General features: G+C 49.6%; 1 protein-coding gene across 2 annotated transcripts; it reads left to right on the top strand.

Moving 5' to 3' along the window:
- Positions 1-2,336: 2,336 nt before the first annotated feature.
- On the top strand, positions 2,337-18,936 carry RNF122 (ring finger protein 122). Of its 2 annotated transcripts, none has more exons than XM_067721559.1 (6): positions 2,337-2,802; positions 9,574-9,730; positions 15,175-15,220; positions 15,551-15,592; positions 17,485-17,564; positions 17,835-18,936. In XM_067721559.1, exons 1-6 carry the CDS (start codon positions 2,778-2,780, stop codon positions 17,947-17,949), a joined length of 465 nt encoding a protein of 154 aa, XP_067577660.1. In that variant the 5' UTR covers positions 2,337-2,777; the 3' UTR covers positions 17,950-18,936. The 2 variants fall into 2 exon arrangements, with proteins under 2 accessions (XP_067577660.1, XP_067577659.1); XM_067721558.1 differs by having other exon boundaries at positions 2,341-2,802; positions 17,482-17,564.
- Positions 18,937-20,443: the final 1,507 nt, after the last annotated feature.

The raw sequence follows: 20,443 nt of genomic DNA on the forward strand, positions 1-20,443 counted from the left end.
TAACTTGGTTCTGTAAACACCAGGAACCAATAGACGTCGTTAAGCAAGAGAAAGAAATGATGAGACTTATGTTTTAGAAAGATAACTCTGGGGCCAGCAGAGAGGATGGATTTGAGATAAGATCAGAGCATTATTTCTTTCAGCATAACTGCATGAGAATTTGGTGGTGGAGCGGGGAAGGCATGGTAAATGAACACTTCTGGGGACCACCTTTAACTACTGAATCAGAATCTCCAGGCTTGAGACCCGAGAGTCTGCATATGTAACATCTCTCACATAACGGTGATTCTTGCAGGCTCTAAAGTCTAAGACATAGACTAGAGACAGAGACCAATTAGGAAGCTTTTGTAATTGTCCAATTAGGAGATGAAATTGGTTGGATCTGTCCATGATGCCCTTCCAGAGTAGCTCATAAAGAAAAACAATTGTTTTCAGACAATTATGTAAGTGCTAAACTATTTTTGCAGATTGCTAAGTGATCTTGGCCAAGTCATTTGATACCTTAACCATCATGCTTTTAAATGACAAAGTACTGATTCTCATAGTCTTATCTGAGTGTTACAAACTCTCAAGAGTCAGGGAAAGTACTTAGCTTCAATTAAGACATTAAGTCTAATAGGAAGATTAGATTGAGTCATTCTTATGTTTTCTTGTTTGCTTACTGTTTACCTCCTCATGCAATGTAAATCCCAGGAGAGCAGGCTTGAGGACATTGATGGGTCTCCAGTGAAACAGTTCTTGGCATAAAGTAGGCTCTCAGTGAATATGTTCTGAAAAAATTACAGACAGAAAGACAAAGTAAGGAAAAAGGAGGCAGAGGAAGAGACAAATGAAGGGACAGAGGGAGGGAGGGAGAAGGAAAGGAAGATAGAAAAAGGAGAGAGAAAGAAAGAAAGAAAAGGAAGGAAGGAAGGGAGGGAGAAAGAAAGAAAGAAAGGAAGGAAGGAAGGAAGGAAGAGAAAGGAGGGAGGAAGGGAGATAAAGAAAGAAAGGCAGGAAGAAAGGGAAAGAGAGACAGAAACAATGCAATGTCAGGTAAAAGAAATCATCACATTGGACAGGAAGTTAAGAGATTCAGCCTTTCTTCCAACTACTATTTCTTCAACACCTGTGTGGTGCTAGATGCTGAAGATGCTGCCCTTATGGTATTGCCAATGTGGATGTCTGGGTTTGGTTCTGCTGCTCAGAAGCTTAGAGCCCTGATATGTCTACCTTAAGCTTAAGCTTCAGGCCTTAGTTCCTTGTTTATAAAACTGGGGGTGGGTGGTGGAGTGACGGCTCTCCAAAAATAAGAAGACAGCTAAAGCATTTTCCAGATCTCACCTTCCTAATTCATCTGCTTCAAATCCTGGCTTCAGTTCCCTCTTTTTTCTTTGTTTGTTTTGTTCTGAAAACCTTTATTTTTAATAGCCCCAAACTGGAAATAACTCAAATATCCAACAACTGGTGAACAAAGTTTTGTTATAGTCATACAATGGAATTCTATTCAGCTATTTATTTTATTATTAATTTATTTACTTATTTATTTTATTGAAGTATAGTTGATTTACAATGTTGTTACTTTCAGGTGTACAGCAAAGTGATTCAGATATTCTTTTTCAGATTCTTTTCCATTATAGGTTATGACAAGATGTTGAATATAGTTCCCTGTGCTGTACAGTAGGTCCTTGTTGTTCATCTATTTTATCTATAGTAGTGTGTATCTGTTAATTCCAAACTTTTAATTTATCCCTCCCTCTCCCCTTTGGTAACCAACCATAACTTTGTTTTGTCTGTGAGTCTATTTCTGTTTTGTAAATAAGTTCATTTGTATCATTTTTTATAGATTCCACATATAAGGTTTATCATACGATATTTGTCTTTCTCTATCTGACTTACTTTACTTAGCATGATAATCTCTTGGTCCAACCTTACTGCTGCGAAGTTCGCTTGGAAGCGAGCAAAGGAACGTGCGAGCCGCCACCTAGGACCAAGTTCTTGCCCTCTGGGCAGAAATGTAACCACTCCCCGGAGCTGGCTTCTCAAAGAGCTATAGAAATGCTAAACAGTAACAGATCTGGAGGCAGAAAACAATGTGGCACTAATTGTTCCGTTTCCTCCGCTTTCCTAGCGGGGGAGGTTGGCCCCGGCTGCTCCGGCCATCCCACCGCGCCGCGCGCTTCTCTCTCAAGTATCCCAAGGACTGGGAAGCTGAAGTGGGGAGGCGCCCGAGGAGCAAAGATGCTCCCCACCCTCCGATCCGGGCAGACCTGCAAATAATGCCCGGGGACCAGAGGAAGGCTCCCATTGGCCAGAGGGCGGGTGACGGCAAGGGGGCGGAGTTTCCCGGGGCAGGGGGCTGGGGAGTATAAGGGAGGGGGGCGTGCGCGCACCGTGTCAGTTTCGAAGTCCCTGGCTTCTACCTTCTGCGCCCAGGCAACTGGATCGCGCCTCGGGCTAAGGCTTTTCCCTCCTCTGCCCACCGGGCGCCTCCACCCGGCCCTGCGGCGCCCCGCAGCTCCCCGCCCCCCACCAGCCCCGGAGCCCTTCCTGCTTTTCCTCCGCGGTGCTTTGATCCGGGGGCCCTTCTGTTTGTTTTCTCTTCTTTCCTCTTTGTTGCTCTAAAACCCACCTCGCCGAAGCCCCCCGCTGCGGAGGGAGTTCGACTTGCAGAGGAAGGCGGCTACCGCGCACCTCATCCGCCCCTCCTGCGACCCCGCCAGCCGGCGCGCCCACCCCGCGTGCCAGACCCGCCGCCTGCGTTCGTTCGCCTGAGGAAGCCAGCCGAGAGTTCATTGATGCACCCATTCCAGTGGTGTAACGGTGAGTCCCGGGCCGGGAAGGCGAGGGACGCGGAGCCGGCCGGAGACGCGGAGAGCGGGGCTCCAGGCTTCAGATCCGAGGGCTCGTTCTCCCTCTTGAGCCAAGTTTTTCCTGAAACGGGACCGGCGGGGAGGCGTCCTGGCGCCCGACTCTGCTCTGCACACCGGGGAATTTGGGGGGAAAAATATTCAGGTTTAACTCCAGGGCTGGGAAGGCTCTCTTGAGCGGGCGGCGGGCGGGCGGGGGGGGGGGCGTGGGAGCCGAGGGGTTCCCGGCCTTTGTGTGGCGGCTTCGCACTCCTACCCCCTTCCCTTGGCTTTGTGCGCTCAAACTCTGTTCTTTGTTGTGGTTGTCGGAGAATTAAATCCGCGCTCGGGCTCGGATCTCCTAGAGGGAGCTCAAGTTCCTGGCCTGAAACTTTTCAGGCTATTTTAAATATGTATACAGTGCGGCGTGCGGGGTGGCGCGCCGGGGCGGCTTCCTCTGCGCCTTTGTTGGCTTCGCACCGGCGGCGGAGGGGGCTTTGTGACGGTGGAAGACGCCGGACTAATGAGCGTGGCTTTATTGGATTGATAAAGTCTTGCAGAGTTTTCGGCGCCCGGCTACCCTTGAGAGCAGGGCTTGCCTGGACAGCTGTGCTCACGGGCCTCAAGGCCAGACTAGCTCCTGTGCCTCGGCGGTGGCCGCGCCTCCAGACCCGACCACCCCTCCCACCCCCGCCTGGGTGATGCTAAATTCATCCCACCTGAGGCTTTTAGCGGTTCAGGTGATGCATAGAGGTTGGGCTTGGGTCTGGTTCCTCTTCCAGGCTACCTGACCCTTCTGGGCGGGTCAGTTCAAAACTTCGGCTCCTAATACCCTCCAGTGGCCCTAGGATCTTGACTGCGTTGTTCTAAAGCTTGGAGAGTTTCTGGTGAAACGGGGGAGCGCGGCGGAGACACTTCTGGTGAAAGGGGGAAGGGGACCGGGGGGACCCAAGCAGCTGGCTTTATCTCTCAGTAGGGTAGGCTGGCTAGTTAGGGGGGTGGGAATCCATTATTGAGAGCAGACTCTTGCCAGATCTTGCATTAATTATTTCAAGAGGCTTTTGTTTTAAGGCAGGGTTTGGGCAGCATGTGTATAAGGGGGCCCCCATCCCCCTCTTCCTCTTGCTGGTAGGATCTAATTTCCTGAAAATGAACCCAGCTGTGTGTGTGATAGGCAGCATTGCCTGAGTGGGGACGAGGGGGTGGGGTGAGGAAGGACGGTGCATCCCAGCATCTGGGAAAGATTCCTGTTGGCTGGGAAGGAGAAGCGTTTCCCAGATCCACTGGTCTTTCTTGGCCAGCCCTTCTCTTGACGTCACTCCAGCTCCCGGCCCGCTGCTCAGATACGAAACATTCTGATGTCAAGGCTTTCATAGGTCGGGGGAAACAATGGAACAGACTTCAGGAGAAGAACCAAGGTGGCCGTCACTAACACTAGCCTTTCTTCTGGGCAGCCCCCTTTCCTGTGAGGGTTTAGACCAGCAGAGGACTTGCTGCTTTATCTTTTCACTTCTTTTTTTTTAAATTTATTTGATTTTTATTGAAGTATAGTTGATTTGCAGTGTTGTGTTTCTTTTCACTTCTTTTTTTTCAATTTTTTTTGTTTACTGAAGTGTAGCTGATTTACAATGTTGTGTCCACCTCTGCTGTACAGCAAAGTGACTCAGTTATTACACATATAGACATTTTTTTTATATTCTTTGCCATTACGGTTTATCACAGGATACTGAATATAGTTCCCTGTTCTTGTCATTTCTTTGTTTTTAAATTTTTAAAAATTTTTAAAATTTATTTTTGGCTGCATTGGTTCTTCGTTGCTGCGTGCAGGCTTTCTCTAGTTTGGTGCCCGGGCTTCTCATTGCGATGGCTTCTCATTGCGATGGCTTCTCTTGTTGCAGAGCACGGGCTCTAAGCTCGCGGGCTCTACAGTGCAGGCTCAGTAGTTGTGGCTCACAGGCTCTAGAGCGCAGGCTCAGTAGTTGTGGCGCACGGGCTTAGTTGCTCTGCGACATGTGGGATCTTCCAGGAGCGGGGCTCAAACCCGTGTCCCCTGCACTGGCAGGTGGATTCTTAACCACTACGCCACCAGGGAAGTCCCTCTTGTCACTTCTTAAAGTGACAGAGAGATGACTTTTCTGACTCCAGTGAAGAAGCAATCCTTCTCCGCACACTTTTGTGAAAAATATCTAAAGCTCCTCTTTCCTGGGGTTGGTATTCTGTCCTTATAAGTTTAGAGGAAAAACTACTCCACTGTCAGGTTTTAGCCCAAGGTATACTTTTCTCACTTCTTTTTATTCAGAATGCAAGCAAATGGACCATCTCTTCTCAGCTATGAAGCTCTTCTCCCCCATACTTCTTTTTTTTTTTTTTGCGGTACGTGGGCCTCTCACTGTCGTGGCCTCTCCCATTGTGGAGCACAGGCTCCAGACGCGCAGGCTCAGCGGCCATGGCTCACGGGCCCAGCTGCTCCGCGGCATGTGGGATCTTCCCAGACCAGGGCACGAACCCGTGTCCCCTGCATCGGCAGGCGGACTCTCAACCACTGCGCCACCAGGGAAGCCCCCCCCCCATACTTCTTTATCACAGAAAGTCCCAAACTCACTGACTCAATCCTGGAGCCCCAGGGGAAGCTTCTCTCAGCAAGATAACATGGTCAAGATAAACTGATAAAGTGCTGAGGCCATAGTGCCTCCAGAGTGAATACATGTAAACCCTCTGCATTCGCTATGGCCCTTGCTGTGCAAGTTCCCAGAACAGGGAACCCAGTGAAGTTCTTTGGGACCCTAAAGATGCCGGGATCCAGCTCGTGGAGAGCAAAGGTTAGACCCTCTTACGGCATCAACAACTGATGAGACAGGGTTAGGGAGATGTGCCTGGTGGGGAAGAAGGCCTCTTGGCATTGAGGACAGAGTTCCATGGAAGAGAAGCCGAAAGGCCCCTTTCCAGAGTAGACAGAAAACTGTCCCTCCCTGGCCAGTCCACCATGATGTCTTCATGGAAAATTGATCTCTTTTGGCCCACAGAGATCAAATATTTAAGTGGAGGGTGAAGGAGTGGTGAAAACTTTCTAACCCAAGCTGGAGGCTCAGAAGCAAAGGCTGAACACAGTTTAGTAGCTCATTAATTTTTTTCCATCTTTAACCAAAAAGTCTTTTCAGGATAAGAACTACTTTTACTTTTTGTCTCCCCACAGTGCCTAGGTCGGTGTATAGATCAAGCCAGCAGCAGTACTTGTTGGTTGACTGGTCATCTGTTAGCTGAGGGCAGTTTCTGGGCAATTCTCCCAAACTTCAGTCTCTTACTTTGAAGTGGGAGCTTTTGCCAAGATGACCAGATCGTCTTGAGAAAAATCAGGAGTTATTTATCTGTTAACCAGTTATTGAAAACACGCCAAGCACGAGGGTAGGCACTGGAGAATGTACAGAAGTGCACTTTGCTATCCTCAGACCTAGCAGCACTCAGGCTTGTTAGAATCCCTCATCTCTGATCTCAGGATTGTGTATAATCACACCTCTACCACGGGCCTCACTTTGTATGATGAAAACCTTTGTGTCTGTCTTCTTCCCTAGATGATAAAATCATCTTGTCTTTCTTCTTTGCTTTTTTATCTTCAGTGTCTGTTGTGGTACTTGTCATGTAATCACTGCTTAATGCCTGTTCGAGTTAAATGAAGTTGATTCTAGGAACAGTGGGGCAACATAAGATGGTTACGGAGTGTGCCAGAGCTGGAACACGTGATACAGGCTGTGGGCACTATAGATTTCGGGGTGGGGAGTCCCTGGAATATCACAAAGACCAGGTTTGGGGGACTTTGGGGAAGAAGAGGGAGTTTCAGGCAGAGAAAGCTTCGTGAACGAAGGTGTGGAGGCAGGTGTGAAGATAGAGATGGGCAAGAATTAGAGAGGAGGCTGGCCCACCTGGGGTGATGCTGGAGGATACTGAGTCGGGGAGGTAAAGAGGGGACCCAACGCACACGTGTTTAGGAGGACTTGAAGCCAGTCATGAGTTTGGGAAATACATGCTAGAAACCAAGTGGAAGGAAATGTCAGACATGTGGGCTAAATTAGAGGAGGGACTAGACATCAATTAATAGGCACTTGGAGTAGAATTGGGCTCCAAAGTCTGTCTGGAATAGAGACTTGGCAGTACAGTTGGCACCCAATCTGAAAGAGGTTTGGAGGGGGAGGTTCATTATATCGATCACTAGATTGATCTCGGGGATGAAGAGGGCTGAGATGTATGAGGTCAAAGATGACTCCAGTCTTTCAAGCCAGTCTTTTCTGCTGAGTTGGGGTTGCTTCGCTAATTACGGTGTAGGATTCCAAAGTGTATTAATGGTGATCTGTCTCCTAACCACGACGTCAGGAAAGTACTTAAAACCCACATTGAGGGCTTGAGTCTAGAGGTTCACCCACCCCCGCACACCTCGCAGGATCTCAATTCCTTGACCAGGTACTGAACCCGTGCCCTCGGCAGTGAAAGCATGGAGTCCTAACCACTGAACCACCAGGGGATTCCCCAGAGGGCTTTGAAGCCAGGCTTTCTTAGCTGTTTGACTGTACACACATTGTTTAATGATGATTGAGTCTTTTTTCCCCATGGCGGGGTGGGGAGTAACATTTCACAGTGGCCTTATTACGAAGGTTAAGTTATAGCTTGAGAATGTGCTTGGGTGATAGCAGGTGTATGGTAAAGTCTAGGCTTCTTGTCCCAGCACTTTCTGAAATCCAAGAGTTTGAGGCTTACCTTTCAGATCATTGATAGTTTTTGCCTGCAAACAGGAAAAAACACTCAACTGGCTTGTGGTTAAATCCTATCTTTTATTTTTCTTTATAAACATGATAGATAATTTACTAATTCTCAGAACCAGTAGTCCCAAGATAGTGGCTCTAGGATTGCTTAATCCAGCAACTCAACCGACAACATCTTTCTTCTTTCCTTGTCCTCTCTGCCACCAGCTTGATATTGAACTTCTCTCTTTCCAGCTATAACTTGGCTGCCACCCTTCCAGCTGTTTTGGGGAGATGTGACCCACCCCACCCCGCCCCCCCCCCCGCCAAAAAAAAAAAGAAAATCTTGTCTTTTCCAACAGATCTGCTCTTTGTTTCTTCAGCCAGAACTCTGTCACATACCTACCCCAAAACCAAACCCCTGGCAAGGGCAAGGTGATTACCACCTTTGGACCAATCAGGATTTAGCCCTGAGTCATGTGAGAAAGGGAAGCATCCAGTGGCCACCAGTGCTTCCCAAGCTGAAGGGACCTTGTTAAACTGTAATAGATTCTGAGTCATTTCAGTGGGGGTGGGCCCGAGAGTCTGCATTTCTGATGAGCTCTGGGGATGCCACTGCCATTAGGGGACTGCATGGCAAGGCTTTGAGTAGAAAGGGGGAAGGTGGCCAGTGAAAGTTAGCTGTAGCTCCCTGCCCTCACCCCCCGCGCCCTTCTGGAATGCTGGCCCAGCCTCAGAGTGAGCAATTTCTATTCTGGCCCTGGTGCAGTTTGGCTTCTGGAGCCCGTAGCTTAATAATGACAAATGACCTTTGCAACTGCACTTTGCAATTTACAAAGCGCATTTCTTACACCATCGTTTTCGGTACTCTCTGCACATTGCTTGTTTTCCTGTGACAAAGTGGAGCTTAGCGAGGTTAATTTAATTTCCTAAAGGTCACATAGCTAGGGAGAGGTGGGATTGGAGCCCAAGTGTACCTTTCCTCACCTAAGGCTCTTCATTTTCCTACTGCACTGTATAGGCTTCTCCCTGATGGAAATGAGTTTTCCATTTTCCGCCCATTGCCTGAATCCTTGATCCCCTAGATGGGGATGCTGGTTTAAGTACTGTGTGTATGATCCCATTTCGTAGATTGGTTAAATAATTTACCCAAGATCATGTAGCTAGTAAGTGTTGGAACTAGGGTACAGATATTAGCCCCTGGAATGTAAATTGGTGCAGCCACTACGGAAAACAGTATGGAGGTTCCTTAAAAAACTAAAAATAGCTATATGATCCAGCAATCCCACTCCTGGACATATATCTGGAGAAAACTCTAATTCGAAAAGATACATGCACCCTAATGTTCATAGCAGCAGTGCTTACAATAGTCAAGGCATGGAAGCAACCCAAGTGTCCATCCACAGATGAATGGATATCAAGATGTGGTATATATACATAATGGATATCACTCAGCCATAAAAAAGAATGAAATAACACTATTTGCGGCAACATGGATGGACCTAGAGATGATCATACTAAATGAAGTAAGTCAGAGAAAGACAAATATCCTATGATATCACCTGTATGTGGAATCTAAAATATGATACAAGTGAACTTATTTACAAAACAGAAACAGACTCACAGACATAGAAAACAAACTTATGGTTACCAAAGGGGAGAGGGAATCAGGGAAGGGTAAATTAGGGGTTTGGGATTAACAGATACAAACTACTGTATATAAAATAGATAAACAACAAGCACCTACTGTATAGCACAGGGAACTATATTCAATATTCTGTAATAAACCATCACAGAAAAGAATATGAAAAAGTATATATATATATGTCTAACTGAATCACTTTGCTGTACACCAGCAACTAACACAACGTTGTAAATCAGCTATACTCCAATTAAAAAAAAAAGTAAGCCCCCGAGTCAGAGGTTTGCCGTTTCTCCCTGCATCCTTGCTCACAGAGTGGCCCCAGTGGTAAATTTCCCACTGTCGTAATACTTTCCCTCCCTGTTCTTTGCAGGGTGTTTCTGCGGCCTGGGACTGGTGAGCACCAACAAGTCCTGCTCGATGCCACCCATCAGTTTCCAGGACCTTCCCCTCAACATCTACATGGTCATCTTCGGCACAGGCATCTTCGTCTTCATGCTCAGCCTCATCTTCTGCTGCTATTTCATCAGGTGGGCGGCTTGCTGGCTGACCTGGGCTTGGGGGAGTCTAGGAGGCGGCGGCCGTGGGTCGGGTGAGCTGAGTGAGGCTCCAGTCGCAGAGTCACCAGCCTCCAGCCGGGGCCGCTGCTTTGAGGACAGGCCTTGGTCCTGCCCTTGGCTGGGCCCCTGAGGCCTGGTGTTTCTATTTACGTCAGCCTGTCAAGTTGTCGGAGAGCCGATAAGGTCAGCATGGGTCGGGCTGCGTTCCCACCCTTTGGCCAGTTATTCTCAGGTTGCCTAGAATGACCGTCCAGGTAATATCATCAGTGGTCCCTAGCTGTCTCTCTCCGCCCATTCACACTCTCTGGATGGCCAGGCACGGGAGGCATCGTTACACCAATGTCATGATCCTCTGCCCTCCTGGGAAGTCCTGCTGTCATCCCTCCAGATGCTAATATTAGCAAGCTGGAGTCTGCAGAGCCGCTTATTTGTTCTGCCTCGTAAGCTCTTATGTTTGAGAGAGAAAAAACCAAAAACCATCCCTTCTTGAGCGTGGCCGTGCTAGCCAAGCTCCAGGAACTGTTTTCTTCACTTGCAGACAAGGGAACTCGTGGCTGTTTTCTATCAAAAATGTGGGGCAGGGAAAAAAAAAGAAAAAAAAAATGTGGGGCATGCCTGGTATTCAGAGTGGAAAATACAGTAGTGTTTCTGACTAGGGTGTCCTGTTGGTATTAACAATTCCTCATTGTATGGGACTGTCTTGTGCTTTGGGGAACACTGGACACCCCTGACCATTAGAATGTGCTAATGGTCCTGAGAGCCACTGTGATAACCAAGCCACACAACCCCCCACACACAAACACGTGATCACCCAACGCCTGGGTAGACGGATGTCAGCTGGGGTCTAGGCTGGTGTCTGATCAAATCACCTAAGAAGATTAAATTAAGATGAAGGAAAAAGGAGTTCCTGTTCCCCACTGAGATGTCCCAGTGGGTTTGAGTGCTTCACCTGGCAGGAGGCTGGGGGAAAGTAGATACTTGTCCGGATTCCTAGGGCTGGAGGAGCTCCCTCTTAAGAAGGGGAGGTGCGCGTGGGCCCTGCTCTTTTGTGCTCCCTGCTCTCTTGTGCTCCCCGTCCATACCTTGGGCTCCTTCTTTCTCAGGACTTTAAAAAGTCCCCGGGACTGGAATTTTCCACTTACAAGTCTTTGCAGAAGAGGTAGAGTCTAAAATTTGCATCTAATTAGTAAGTGAGGGTAGATTTCCCATATCTCACCACCCCTCCCCTTTCCCCAAGCCTGAGTTTTCTTCTGCAAACTCTTTCGTCTTCCTGACCACCAACCACTGCGCTCTCCCCATATGAAGCAATTTATACAACTCCCCGGAGACGGAAGATGGAGACATAGCAAAGATTTTTGTGTGACGCTGGCAGGAGGCTGTAAAACCAATTCTGTTTGGCCCCTGCACGCGCGCGCGCGCACACACACACACACACGCACACGCACACGCACACCCATGCCAGGCTGCAAACGTGGTCAAGAGAAGAAAATCTACAAAATTACTCTGAGCCAGTTTGTGGGTGACCGGGCTTCATTTCCCAATGCTGCCACTGATAGGTGTGATCTTAGGGTTTTAGCTACTCTCTACTAGGTACCTTCTGTGTGCCAGGCATCATGGTCAGCATTTTGTAAAACATTTAGCTTACTTAGTTCTCAGAACTTGCCTCCAGTTTCGGTATCAGCCTGCTTCTGCTTCATAAGTGAGGAAATGCATATGCTCAGACAGTAACAGATCTGCCGACGGTCCTATATCCAGGAAGATGGAGAGGTGAGCTAGTCTGATGACAGTTAGGGAGTCTTTCAGATTCTAGATGTTGGTCTTCTCGGATTCCTCTTCCTTGAATGGGAACAGCTGTGGCATCCATGGCCACCGCCTTGCAGCTAGAGATTGTGGTCCTGCAGAAGGACGGGCTGGGAGCTCCGGGTATGGCTGATTTATTTTTTGTTTGGCTGGAGTTAAAGAATAGAGCTGCAACCACATGATACCAGAAGCTTTCCCCACTGCGGGGCTGCTCGGCGCCACCTGTTCCTCCTGCAGTAATCTGCCCCTTTGCCACCCTGCCCTCTGTCCTGCAGTCTGCCCGAAGCCAGTTTGTCCCTGGCTTGCTGGCATGTGGCAGCCTGGGAGTGTCTATATATAGAAAGACACACAAGCACAGAAGCCACTTCCTCTCCCTGCTTCTCGGTTTCCTCCTCAGCCAAAATAGGCCCGTGACCCCCCTCCTGACCTGGTGAGCTCATCGGCCGAGGCCAGCCTCTGCTCCCCCTCTCTCTGTCTCCCTGCCTCCCATCCCCCGACCGCAGGAGCTGATCTCTGCCCTATACAGGATGGAGGGGCCCGTGAAGTACAACTGGGCAGGAAAGGAACCATTATTTTCGGGACCTGGCTGCATTGTTTGTTGCAAAAGGGGAAAAGCTGGGGAGAGCCCACTGGCAGCGGCTAGAAATGGTCTCATTGAATTCAGGGTATTTTTAGTTGCTTTGCTCACCCAACAGCTGAGAAGGCCACCTGTCCAGAGTTGTTGGCACTTGATCCCCTGCTGGGATGGCCCAGGATCTCCGCTTTTTGCTTTGTTTCCCTTGCAACCATTTTGGCCCCATTTCATCACAATCTATACCTTCCTGACATGGAAATCTACATGCAGAGTGAATATAGAATGCGGCTCTGAAGCGCTTGACTGTTCCGAGAGATAGTCTTAGGCTCTAAGAGTCAGGCTTTTGGAGGATCCTCAGGTGAGACCATTAAAGGGAGCTCGGCAGATGGAAGGGCGGAGGGTGGAGAAGGAGGGCACCCCAGGCACCCTACGACACAGCAAGCAGAAAGGCCCTGCACGTACTCTGTAAGTGTAGCCATGTTGCAGGCGAGGCGGGCGAGGCTTAAGAGATGGACAACCCCTCGTTCTGAGTCAGGAAGCAACTCCTCACCACTTCCTTATTTACTCTGTACATACCTGCTAACAGAGCAGCTGCGTCTCCCTCAGAAGGCGGCTGTGAGCACCCGGCGATGAGATCACTTTCTTTCTTCCCCAGATTAACCCAATATCAGGCAGGTCGCACTTGATCATTTAAGCTTTGGGTACATCCTTCCCCGCCCCTCTCATTTGGAAGTGGGGACACAGTGTTTATATGAAAGTAGTACAAAGGTAAGGGTGGGGGCTTCCCTGGTGGCACAGTGGTTGAGAGTCCGCCTGCCGATGCAGGGGACGTGGGTCGTGCCCTGGTCCGGGAGGATCCCACGTGCCGTGGAGCAGCTGGGCCCGTGAGCCATGGCCGCTGAGCCTGCGCGTCTGGAGCCTGTGCTCCGCAATGGGAGAGGCCACAACAGTGAGAGGCCCGTGCAAAAAAAAAAAAAAAAAGGGAAGGGTGGAACGGTGCAAGCCCTGTTTAGGCCCTTAGCCCAACCCTCCAATGACCAGAAACTGTCCGATGCCACCCTCAGACCAAGGCAGGGGAACACCTGCCCCACCTGTCCCCTGACCTCCTGTTAGGAGCCATGGAGGTGGCGGCAGCCCGATCTTAACCTGTCCCCTGGCTGTGCATCAGCTACGGCTCTTCCAGACCTTCTGCACCCCCCTCCGGTCTGGTTCCAGCATCTCGGTGTTGCTCTTGGGGCATCTGACCTCGCTCCCTTCGACTGAGGCTCGTGGAGATTCCCTGCCTCTAACTCAGGCCAGCAATCTTTTTCTGCAAAAGGCCAGATGTTATAGGTTTTGCGGGTCATATGATCTCTGTCTGAACCACCCAGCCCTGCTGTGTGGAAGCAGCCACAGATGGTACCTAAACTATTGGGTTGGCCAAAAAGAGATCGTTCAGGTTTTTCCATAAGATGTTGTGGAAACCCCCGAATGAACTTTTGGGCCAACCCAATATAACGTGGCTCTGCCCCAGTAAAATTTTATAGGCATTGAACTTGAGTTTCATATAATTTTAACATGGCATGAAATATTCTTTTGATTCCCGCTTTCGGCCATTTAAGAATAAGTACCGTTCTTAGCTTCTAGGCCCTATGAAACAAGCAGTCAGCTGGATTTGGCTCTCAGGAGGCCGTGGTTTGCTACCTCTATCCTACCTAACCTGGTGGTTTTCTCAGGTTTCCTTCCCATAACACAGCTCTTTGGTAGAAATGAGCCGTGGGAGAGAAAGCCCCAAGTACAGGAGGACATAGAGCTCCCTGCGTAATTCAGAAGGTTTCCCTCACTGAAAATAAAACAGAAAAAAATAATAATAATTATGATCAATGTGTGATCATGGTCCTAGCCATCTGCATAGTAAGCCATTCAGAGTCGGAGGCTTGTTGATGAAAGGGCGTTTCCCAAAACCATCTCATATTCTCAGGACCATGGTATGTGCCACCTAATTGGTGAAGCAGGCCACAGTGTGTGTTGGAGAGCTCGGCCTCTGTCATCAGATCGACTTTGATTCAAATCCAGACTCTGCTGCCAGCCAGCTCTGGCATTTGGGCAAGTTACTTAACTTCTTTGGACGCTGTGTTCCTCATCTGCAAAAAGGGACGTCTCTCCCTCTGGAAGTTGTTTGGAATTGGTGCAGACATCAGGCTTTGCAAATCCTCCATCACAATTATGCTCCTGCCATTAGTAACGGCGTGTTCTGGCCATTGTGTTTTGGCCATTGAGAGTCCAGTTGTATGCGGGCCACCAGCTTGAAACAAAAAGAGGAAAACAAAGAAGGAATTGCCTGTGTTGGCCTGGCGCTGTGAAGTGGGGCAGGCGTGTGCTCTGGTTCCAGAATACTTGTGTTCTCTGAGTGGAAAATTCCCCAGGCTCAACAGACTTTATCCTGCTCCCCTGGCTTGGTGCAAATGTCCCTCTTAAGAATATCTAACTTCTGGGAATTCCCTCGTGGTCCAGTGATTAGGACGCCGTGCTTTCACTGCCGAGGGCGTGGGTTCAGCCCCTGGTCAGGGAACTGAGATCCTGCAAGCTGCGTGGCACGGCCAAAAAAAAAAAAAAAAAAATCTTCCATACAGTCAGCGAGCAGATGGTTGACCTGTATATTTGGGGAGCCTGAAGGAAGTGACCTACCAGAGACAGCAGGGAGGGTGAATGAACTATGGGTTGGCCAAAAAGTTCGTTCGGGTCTGCCATCGCGTCATATGGAAAAACCCGAACGAACTTTTTGGCCAACTCAGGATTAGAGCGCTCTGCAGAGACACCCCCAATCTGGGGGAGCCGGCAGTGCGTTTTGAGGCAGTTGAACCTGAGTAAGAGTCTTGAGTCCGTAACCCACTCTGGTGACCTGCAGAGGGTCCCGTGCATACTCCATGTGTCTATGGGAAGCACACCTCCCCACCCCCAGAAGGACGCCCCAAGCAGCCAGCCGGCCTCTCCTGCTCTGAATGGCTGTTTGTGCAAAGACATAATGATCTCTTCTCTCCCCTCTTTCTTGCTTCCTCAGCAAACTCCGGAACCAGGCACAGAGCGAACGATACGGATATAAAGAGGTAAATAAAGTCTACGTGTTGCCCCGAGACCTCATCCACTATTAGCCCTGCTTGGGGAGGGGGTGTGGGGAGAGAGCAGGTTTAAGCTGGCCTGGCCTCCCCCTTGGCCTCACCTCTGGCCCCCTCTGAGGCTAACTCCTTTCCCCGTCCTCAAGTCTGGCTGGGCCCAGGCAGGGCCCAAAGCCCTCCTCCTTCACGGGAGGGTCACGGGGGCACTCCTGTGTGGGGCCAAAGACCCCACACACGGGAGGGACCCTTCCTTGGCGGCGGATACCACCTGGCCCCTGTGTTTGGTTGCGTCTGATACCAGGCCTCCACTTTTTTCCCCAGGTGGTGCTTAAAGGTGATGCCAAGAAGTTACAGTTATATGGGGTGAGTGCATTGGGACAGGTCGCGGGAGTGCCCGGCGGGTAAGGCAAACCTTCTCCAGCAATCTCAGCCTGACCTTTTCAGGAACCCTTTTAGTCCCTGCCTTCCTATTTCCTTGGGCCAAATAAAACTCATCCCAGGAGGTGATCAATATGCAGAATCCGTTATGTCTGGAACTGAACCAGCGCAGGCATAAAACAAAAGGATCACAAAAGGGTTTGGATACATGGTGTGACCGATGGCCCCAGGAAGCCCACTAGGCATAATCTTAATGGGGAAGACGGTAAGACCACTCCATGCCAGATTTCGGTGACTTTCCCCTGCTCAGACCCCAGGTCTTGGTCTGAAAGAGGTTACCTTTGTGTGTGCTCTGTCGTAGTGACTGGATCTGATGCGTGTGTCCAGCCCTGAGATTCTTCCCTGTTTCCCTCCATTCCCCTCCCCTCCCGCATCACACCCACTCCCTGGGGCCCCTCAACTCTGACTCATTTAGGACTACACCATTTCCTCTTCCTTTCCCACCTATGCCTTTGGGGTCACCTAACTCATTTCCCAAGACTTCCTTCCATAACCACGGACACTCCTACAGAGAGCGTGTGTGTGGTTGTATGAGTGGGGAGGATCACAGGTCTCACTACACACAAGACTCTGCCTGGACATGGCCTCATTTCATCCCTCTTTTTGGGGTCCACTGTCATGATGTCCACAAGTTCCAATGTTTCTTTAGCTCTCCTCCAGAAGAGTAATTCAGCTGGGATTGAAGGGGTTATAATATATTGGAATGTAAGGCTGGACTTAAAGAATGTAAACCGGGGCTTCCCTGGTGGTGCAGTGGTTGAGAGTCCGCCTGCCGATGCAGGGGACACGGGTTTGTGCCCTGGTCCGGGAAGATCCCACATGCCGCGGAGCGGCTGGGCCCCTGAGCCATGGCCGCTGAGCCTGCGCGTTCAGAGCCTGTGCTCTGCAGCGGGAGAGGCCGCAACAGTGAGAGGCCCGCGTATCACAAAAAAAAGAATGTAAACCATACAGCAGACCCCCCTCCTTTAGTTATTGATAAGTGCCCCCTCACCAAAGGTCCTAGGCTAGAAAGGCTTAAAAATCAGAACTACTCAGCCATAAAAAAGAATGAAATAATGCTCTTTACAGCAACATGGGTGGACCTAGAGATTATCCTCCTAAATGAGGTAAGTCAGAAAGAGAAAGAGAAACACCATGTGATATCACTTATATGTGGAATCTAAAATATGACACAAATAAACCTATCTACAAAACAGAAACAGATTCACAGACAAAGAACAGACCTGTGCTTGCCAAGGGGAGGGGGGGGTAGCGGAGAGACGGATTGGGAGCTTGGGATTAGCAGGTGCAAGCTATGATATATAGAATGGATAAACAACAAGGTCCTATTGTATAGCACAGGGAACTATTATATTCAATATCCTATAATAAGCCATAATGGAAAAGAATATGAAAAAACATAATATGTATAACTGAGTCACTTTGCTGTACGGCAGAAATTAACACAACATTGTAATTCAACTATACTTCAGTTTTTAAAAAAAAAGGTTCCTCTATAACAGCACTGCCCAGTGGAAATCTGAGGATAGAAAATGCTCTCTATCTGACCATCCGGTGTGGGGACCACTTGCCACTTCTCAGCTGTTGAGCGCTTGAAATGTGGCTAGTGTGACTGAGGAACTAAATGTTGAATTTCAGCTTATTTGGGTCGACTTAAATCTAAAGCAGTCCCCTGTGGTTCATGGCTACCGCCTGTCAGGGTGGGTTCTCGCTTGGGTGGATGTTCTCTCTTGGAGGATGAGGTGCTGGGTATTCAGGATGGAGGAGTGAGGCTCTCCCCCATCTCCTATCACGTGGCCCCTTTCTCCCCACAGCAGACCTGTGCAGTCTGTCTGGAAGACTTCAAGGGGAAGGATGAGCTGGGCGTGCTCTCATGCCAACACGCCTTTCACCGCAAGTAAGTGTCCACAGTGGATATGTGTGTCCCGGGGTGGCTTTGGAAGAAATAAGCAGGGAGCATCTTCCAGAGCCTCCAATCCCGACCCCTCCCATCTCCCCTTTGCCGGTGATGCCCTTCATCCTGTCTGGACACCAAGCAAGCCAGAGGGGTTAGACCAGGTTGAGGATAGAGAGGTTCTTGTCCTGAGAAGCAGCTGGGCTCCATGAAAAGACAGCTGGAGCAGATTGGTATCTTCTTAGGGAAAAACAGGTCGTCTCTTGCCCGCAGGTGTCTGGTGAAGTGGCTGGAAGTACGCTGTGTCTGCCCCATGTGTAACAAGCCCATTGCTGGTCCCTCAGAGGCCACCCAGAGCATCGGGATCCTATTGGATGAGCTGGTGTGAGTGCTGCCTTCATACCAAGGCCTGGAGAAGACCTCTAGCCTCACGGGTGCCTGGTCCTTCCGCGAAGCCGCAGTGCAACAAGACTGTTGGGTGGTGATGGGCATGCTCACCTGGAGGGGCAGGGGTGCCGGGCTGGTCTTCCGGCCTCAGGGTGAGACTAGACTTGCCCACCTCTCTGCTTCCTGAAGCCTGCTTCCCTGCTACTCAGTTCTGATGGTCTTGCCCATCAGGACCACTGTATCCTGGTACTGGACTATCTGCCCGCCTTGTCCCTGCTCTGGGAAAAGAAATCCATTCCTATTTGGCCAAGAACTTAGAGCACACCCCCTTGACGGTTCTGCTGAGGAGGACAAGCTGCCCTGACCTAGAAGAAGGGATGAGATGGGCTCTGCCCCACCTGTGACCTCCCCACTCCTTCCAGAGGAAGGTTAGATGGGAAGGAAGGAAAGATGGAGGAACCAAGTGCCTCCAGTGGAAGCGAGGGAGGCTCTGTAGGAAATGGGAAGAGCAGGGATGAGCAGAAGAAAAGTCAATGTTTACATGGGACCTATGGAAACAAAGGCTGGCCGGCCGGCCTGCTGACTACAGAGGGGTAGAGGGCAGCCCCCTGCCCCTCGGAGATCTGAGGTGCTATCCGTTCCCTGTTCCTCGGTTGATCTCAGAGCTTCCTATTCCGTGTTGGGGTTTGAGTATCCACCGCCCCAGAGGAAGGGCTTGGTCTACACCCAAAAGGATTCCCAGGGGTTTTTTCTAAAGGAGCAAAAAGGGGGCCTGGGGATGGGGGTGTCTGGATATTAAGGTCGCGGTGGACACCCTCTTCCCCTTTGTAAATAGTATTTTTATACTTCATCCTTACCATCTCAGGCTTTATACATGGAATCCCCCAAATGGAAGGGGTAGGGGTTTTCTGTTCCTCCCCCAAGTGGGTGAGGGTGGGAAAAAGGTATGTATTTAAAGCAAATTAAATTTAATAACAAGTTTATCTAACCTTTTGCCTGTGGTTGTGGCTTGTGTCCATTGGCCCTTTTCTGCCAACAGAGGGAACAAGGTTCTTGAACTGCCTCTTCTCACTTTGCCATGCTCAGAGCAGACATACATGTGCACAAAGTTTCCTGATCCTTGACAAGAAGAATTTGTATTCATTATTACCTGTTCAGCTAGGTTAGGACTCACATCAATATGCTTGAAGACCTGACCGAGCCAGGCTCATTCACATGGTTTCTAGAATATTTTGAAAGAAAGCTGATGTGTGGTACCACAGCATTCCAGCTACCAAGACTTGTCATTCATAGAATTCTCCTTGTAATTCAAGCCACTGAGCTCTTAACACAGGAAAGGTCCACGTTGCTACCATGGAGGCTTGATTTCTTTCCCTGATTAGACATTTTTTTCTCACCCACTAGCTGACAATCACTGACTCATCCTACCCTGTGTACTACATCTAGAAGTATTGTTAACTTTTTATGCTCCCAGCTGCACTCAGGTTTGGCACCCATGCCCTCCAGCTGTGCTCTGTCAACGTCTTAAAGGGGTGCTGAGTTGATCGTGCGTTTGCAAAATGGACGGAGAGAGCCAGGAACAATTTTCGTAGCCATCACAAGCAGGGAGCAGCTGGGCTGTGGTCGGCCCCCGCTCAGTGGAACAGGGCAGGGCCAATGGTCCAGCATCTCTTTTTTTTTTTCCTCATACTTACAAGATTTTATTTTCTTTTTAAAAAAGTCATTTGAGACAATATCTCAGAAGTAGAAGGCATTATTGTTTGCCTTAAACAGGAAAAAAAAAATCAATGTTGCAGTAAAACAGAACACAAACTCGTGTGTTTCCCCAACTATGCTGTTTAGGAACGCACCTTCCACTTCCTGGTAGGTCTTGAGCGAAGTGTAATGTAGTGGTGGGTCACAGACATACAAAAGATGCCTATGCTTCCAGAGAAGCCAGACCTACCGGTTAGGTCTGATGCCCTTCCAGCCCTGCAGTTGAGCCATGGAGCCTGTCGGCACAGTTGGTGCTCATGGCAGGGCAGACCCGAGATGCCACTTGGGCATCTGACAGTCCTGGTGAAGTTGTCGCTACCTGTCTTGGTGGCGTCCTTTGCCCCACGGTGCGCCTGTTCTTGCCACCTCTTCACACGCTGAGATGTAACAGCTGCTCCTCGGAGCCTCTACCCCCTGCTCGGTTGCTGCCAACCCTGCAGGGTTGGATCTCTTCACTGAGAGCACCAGTTCCTCCTCTCCAGGTGGGCCTGCTTGCTTCAGTGCAGGGAATGCAATGCATTTCCCAGGCAAAACAAAGAGCCCTCCCTCTAGCTCCTGCCGCAGCCTCCTGGTGGATGCATCACGGGAATGAGGTGGGAAACAGGTGGTTTCCAGGTGGGCCTCAACCTTTCCAGCTCCTCCCTCACCGCTTCCCTTCATCTCAAGGAAAACTCATCAGTGTTGGCGTATTCTGAGTAAAATGTTAGCACCAGAATGTCTGTGTTGCAAATTTGAATAGC

This window comes from Pseudorca crassidens, chromosome 21 (assembly GCF_039906515.1).
Source record: "Pseudorca crassidens isolate mPseCra1 chromosome 21, mPseCra1.hap1, whole genome shotgun sequence".
Classification (NCBI taxonomy): Eukaryota; Metazoa; Chordata; class Mammalia; order Artiodactyla; family Delphinidae; genus Pseudorca; species Pseudorca crassidens.

Bases quoted from the DNA above. Each gene is read 5' to 3' on its own strand.
- RNF122 (XM_067721558.1), top strand. From the start codon at position 2,778: ATGCACCCATTCCAGTGGTGTAACG. The intron at 15,221-15,550 runs GTAAATAAAGTC...TTTTTTCCCCAG, and splicing joins AACGATACGGATATAAAGAG to GTGGTGCTTAAAGGTGATGC. The intron at 15,593-17,481 runs GTGAGTGCATTG...TTCTCCCCACAG, and splicing joins AGAAGTTACAGTTATATGGG to CAGACCTGTGCAGTCTGTCT.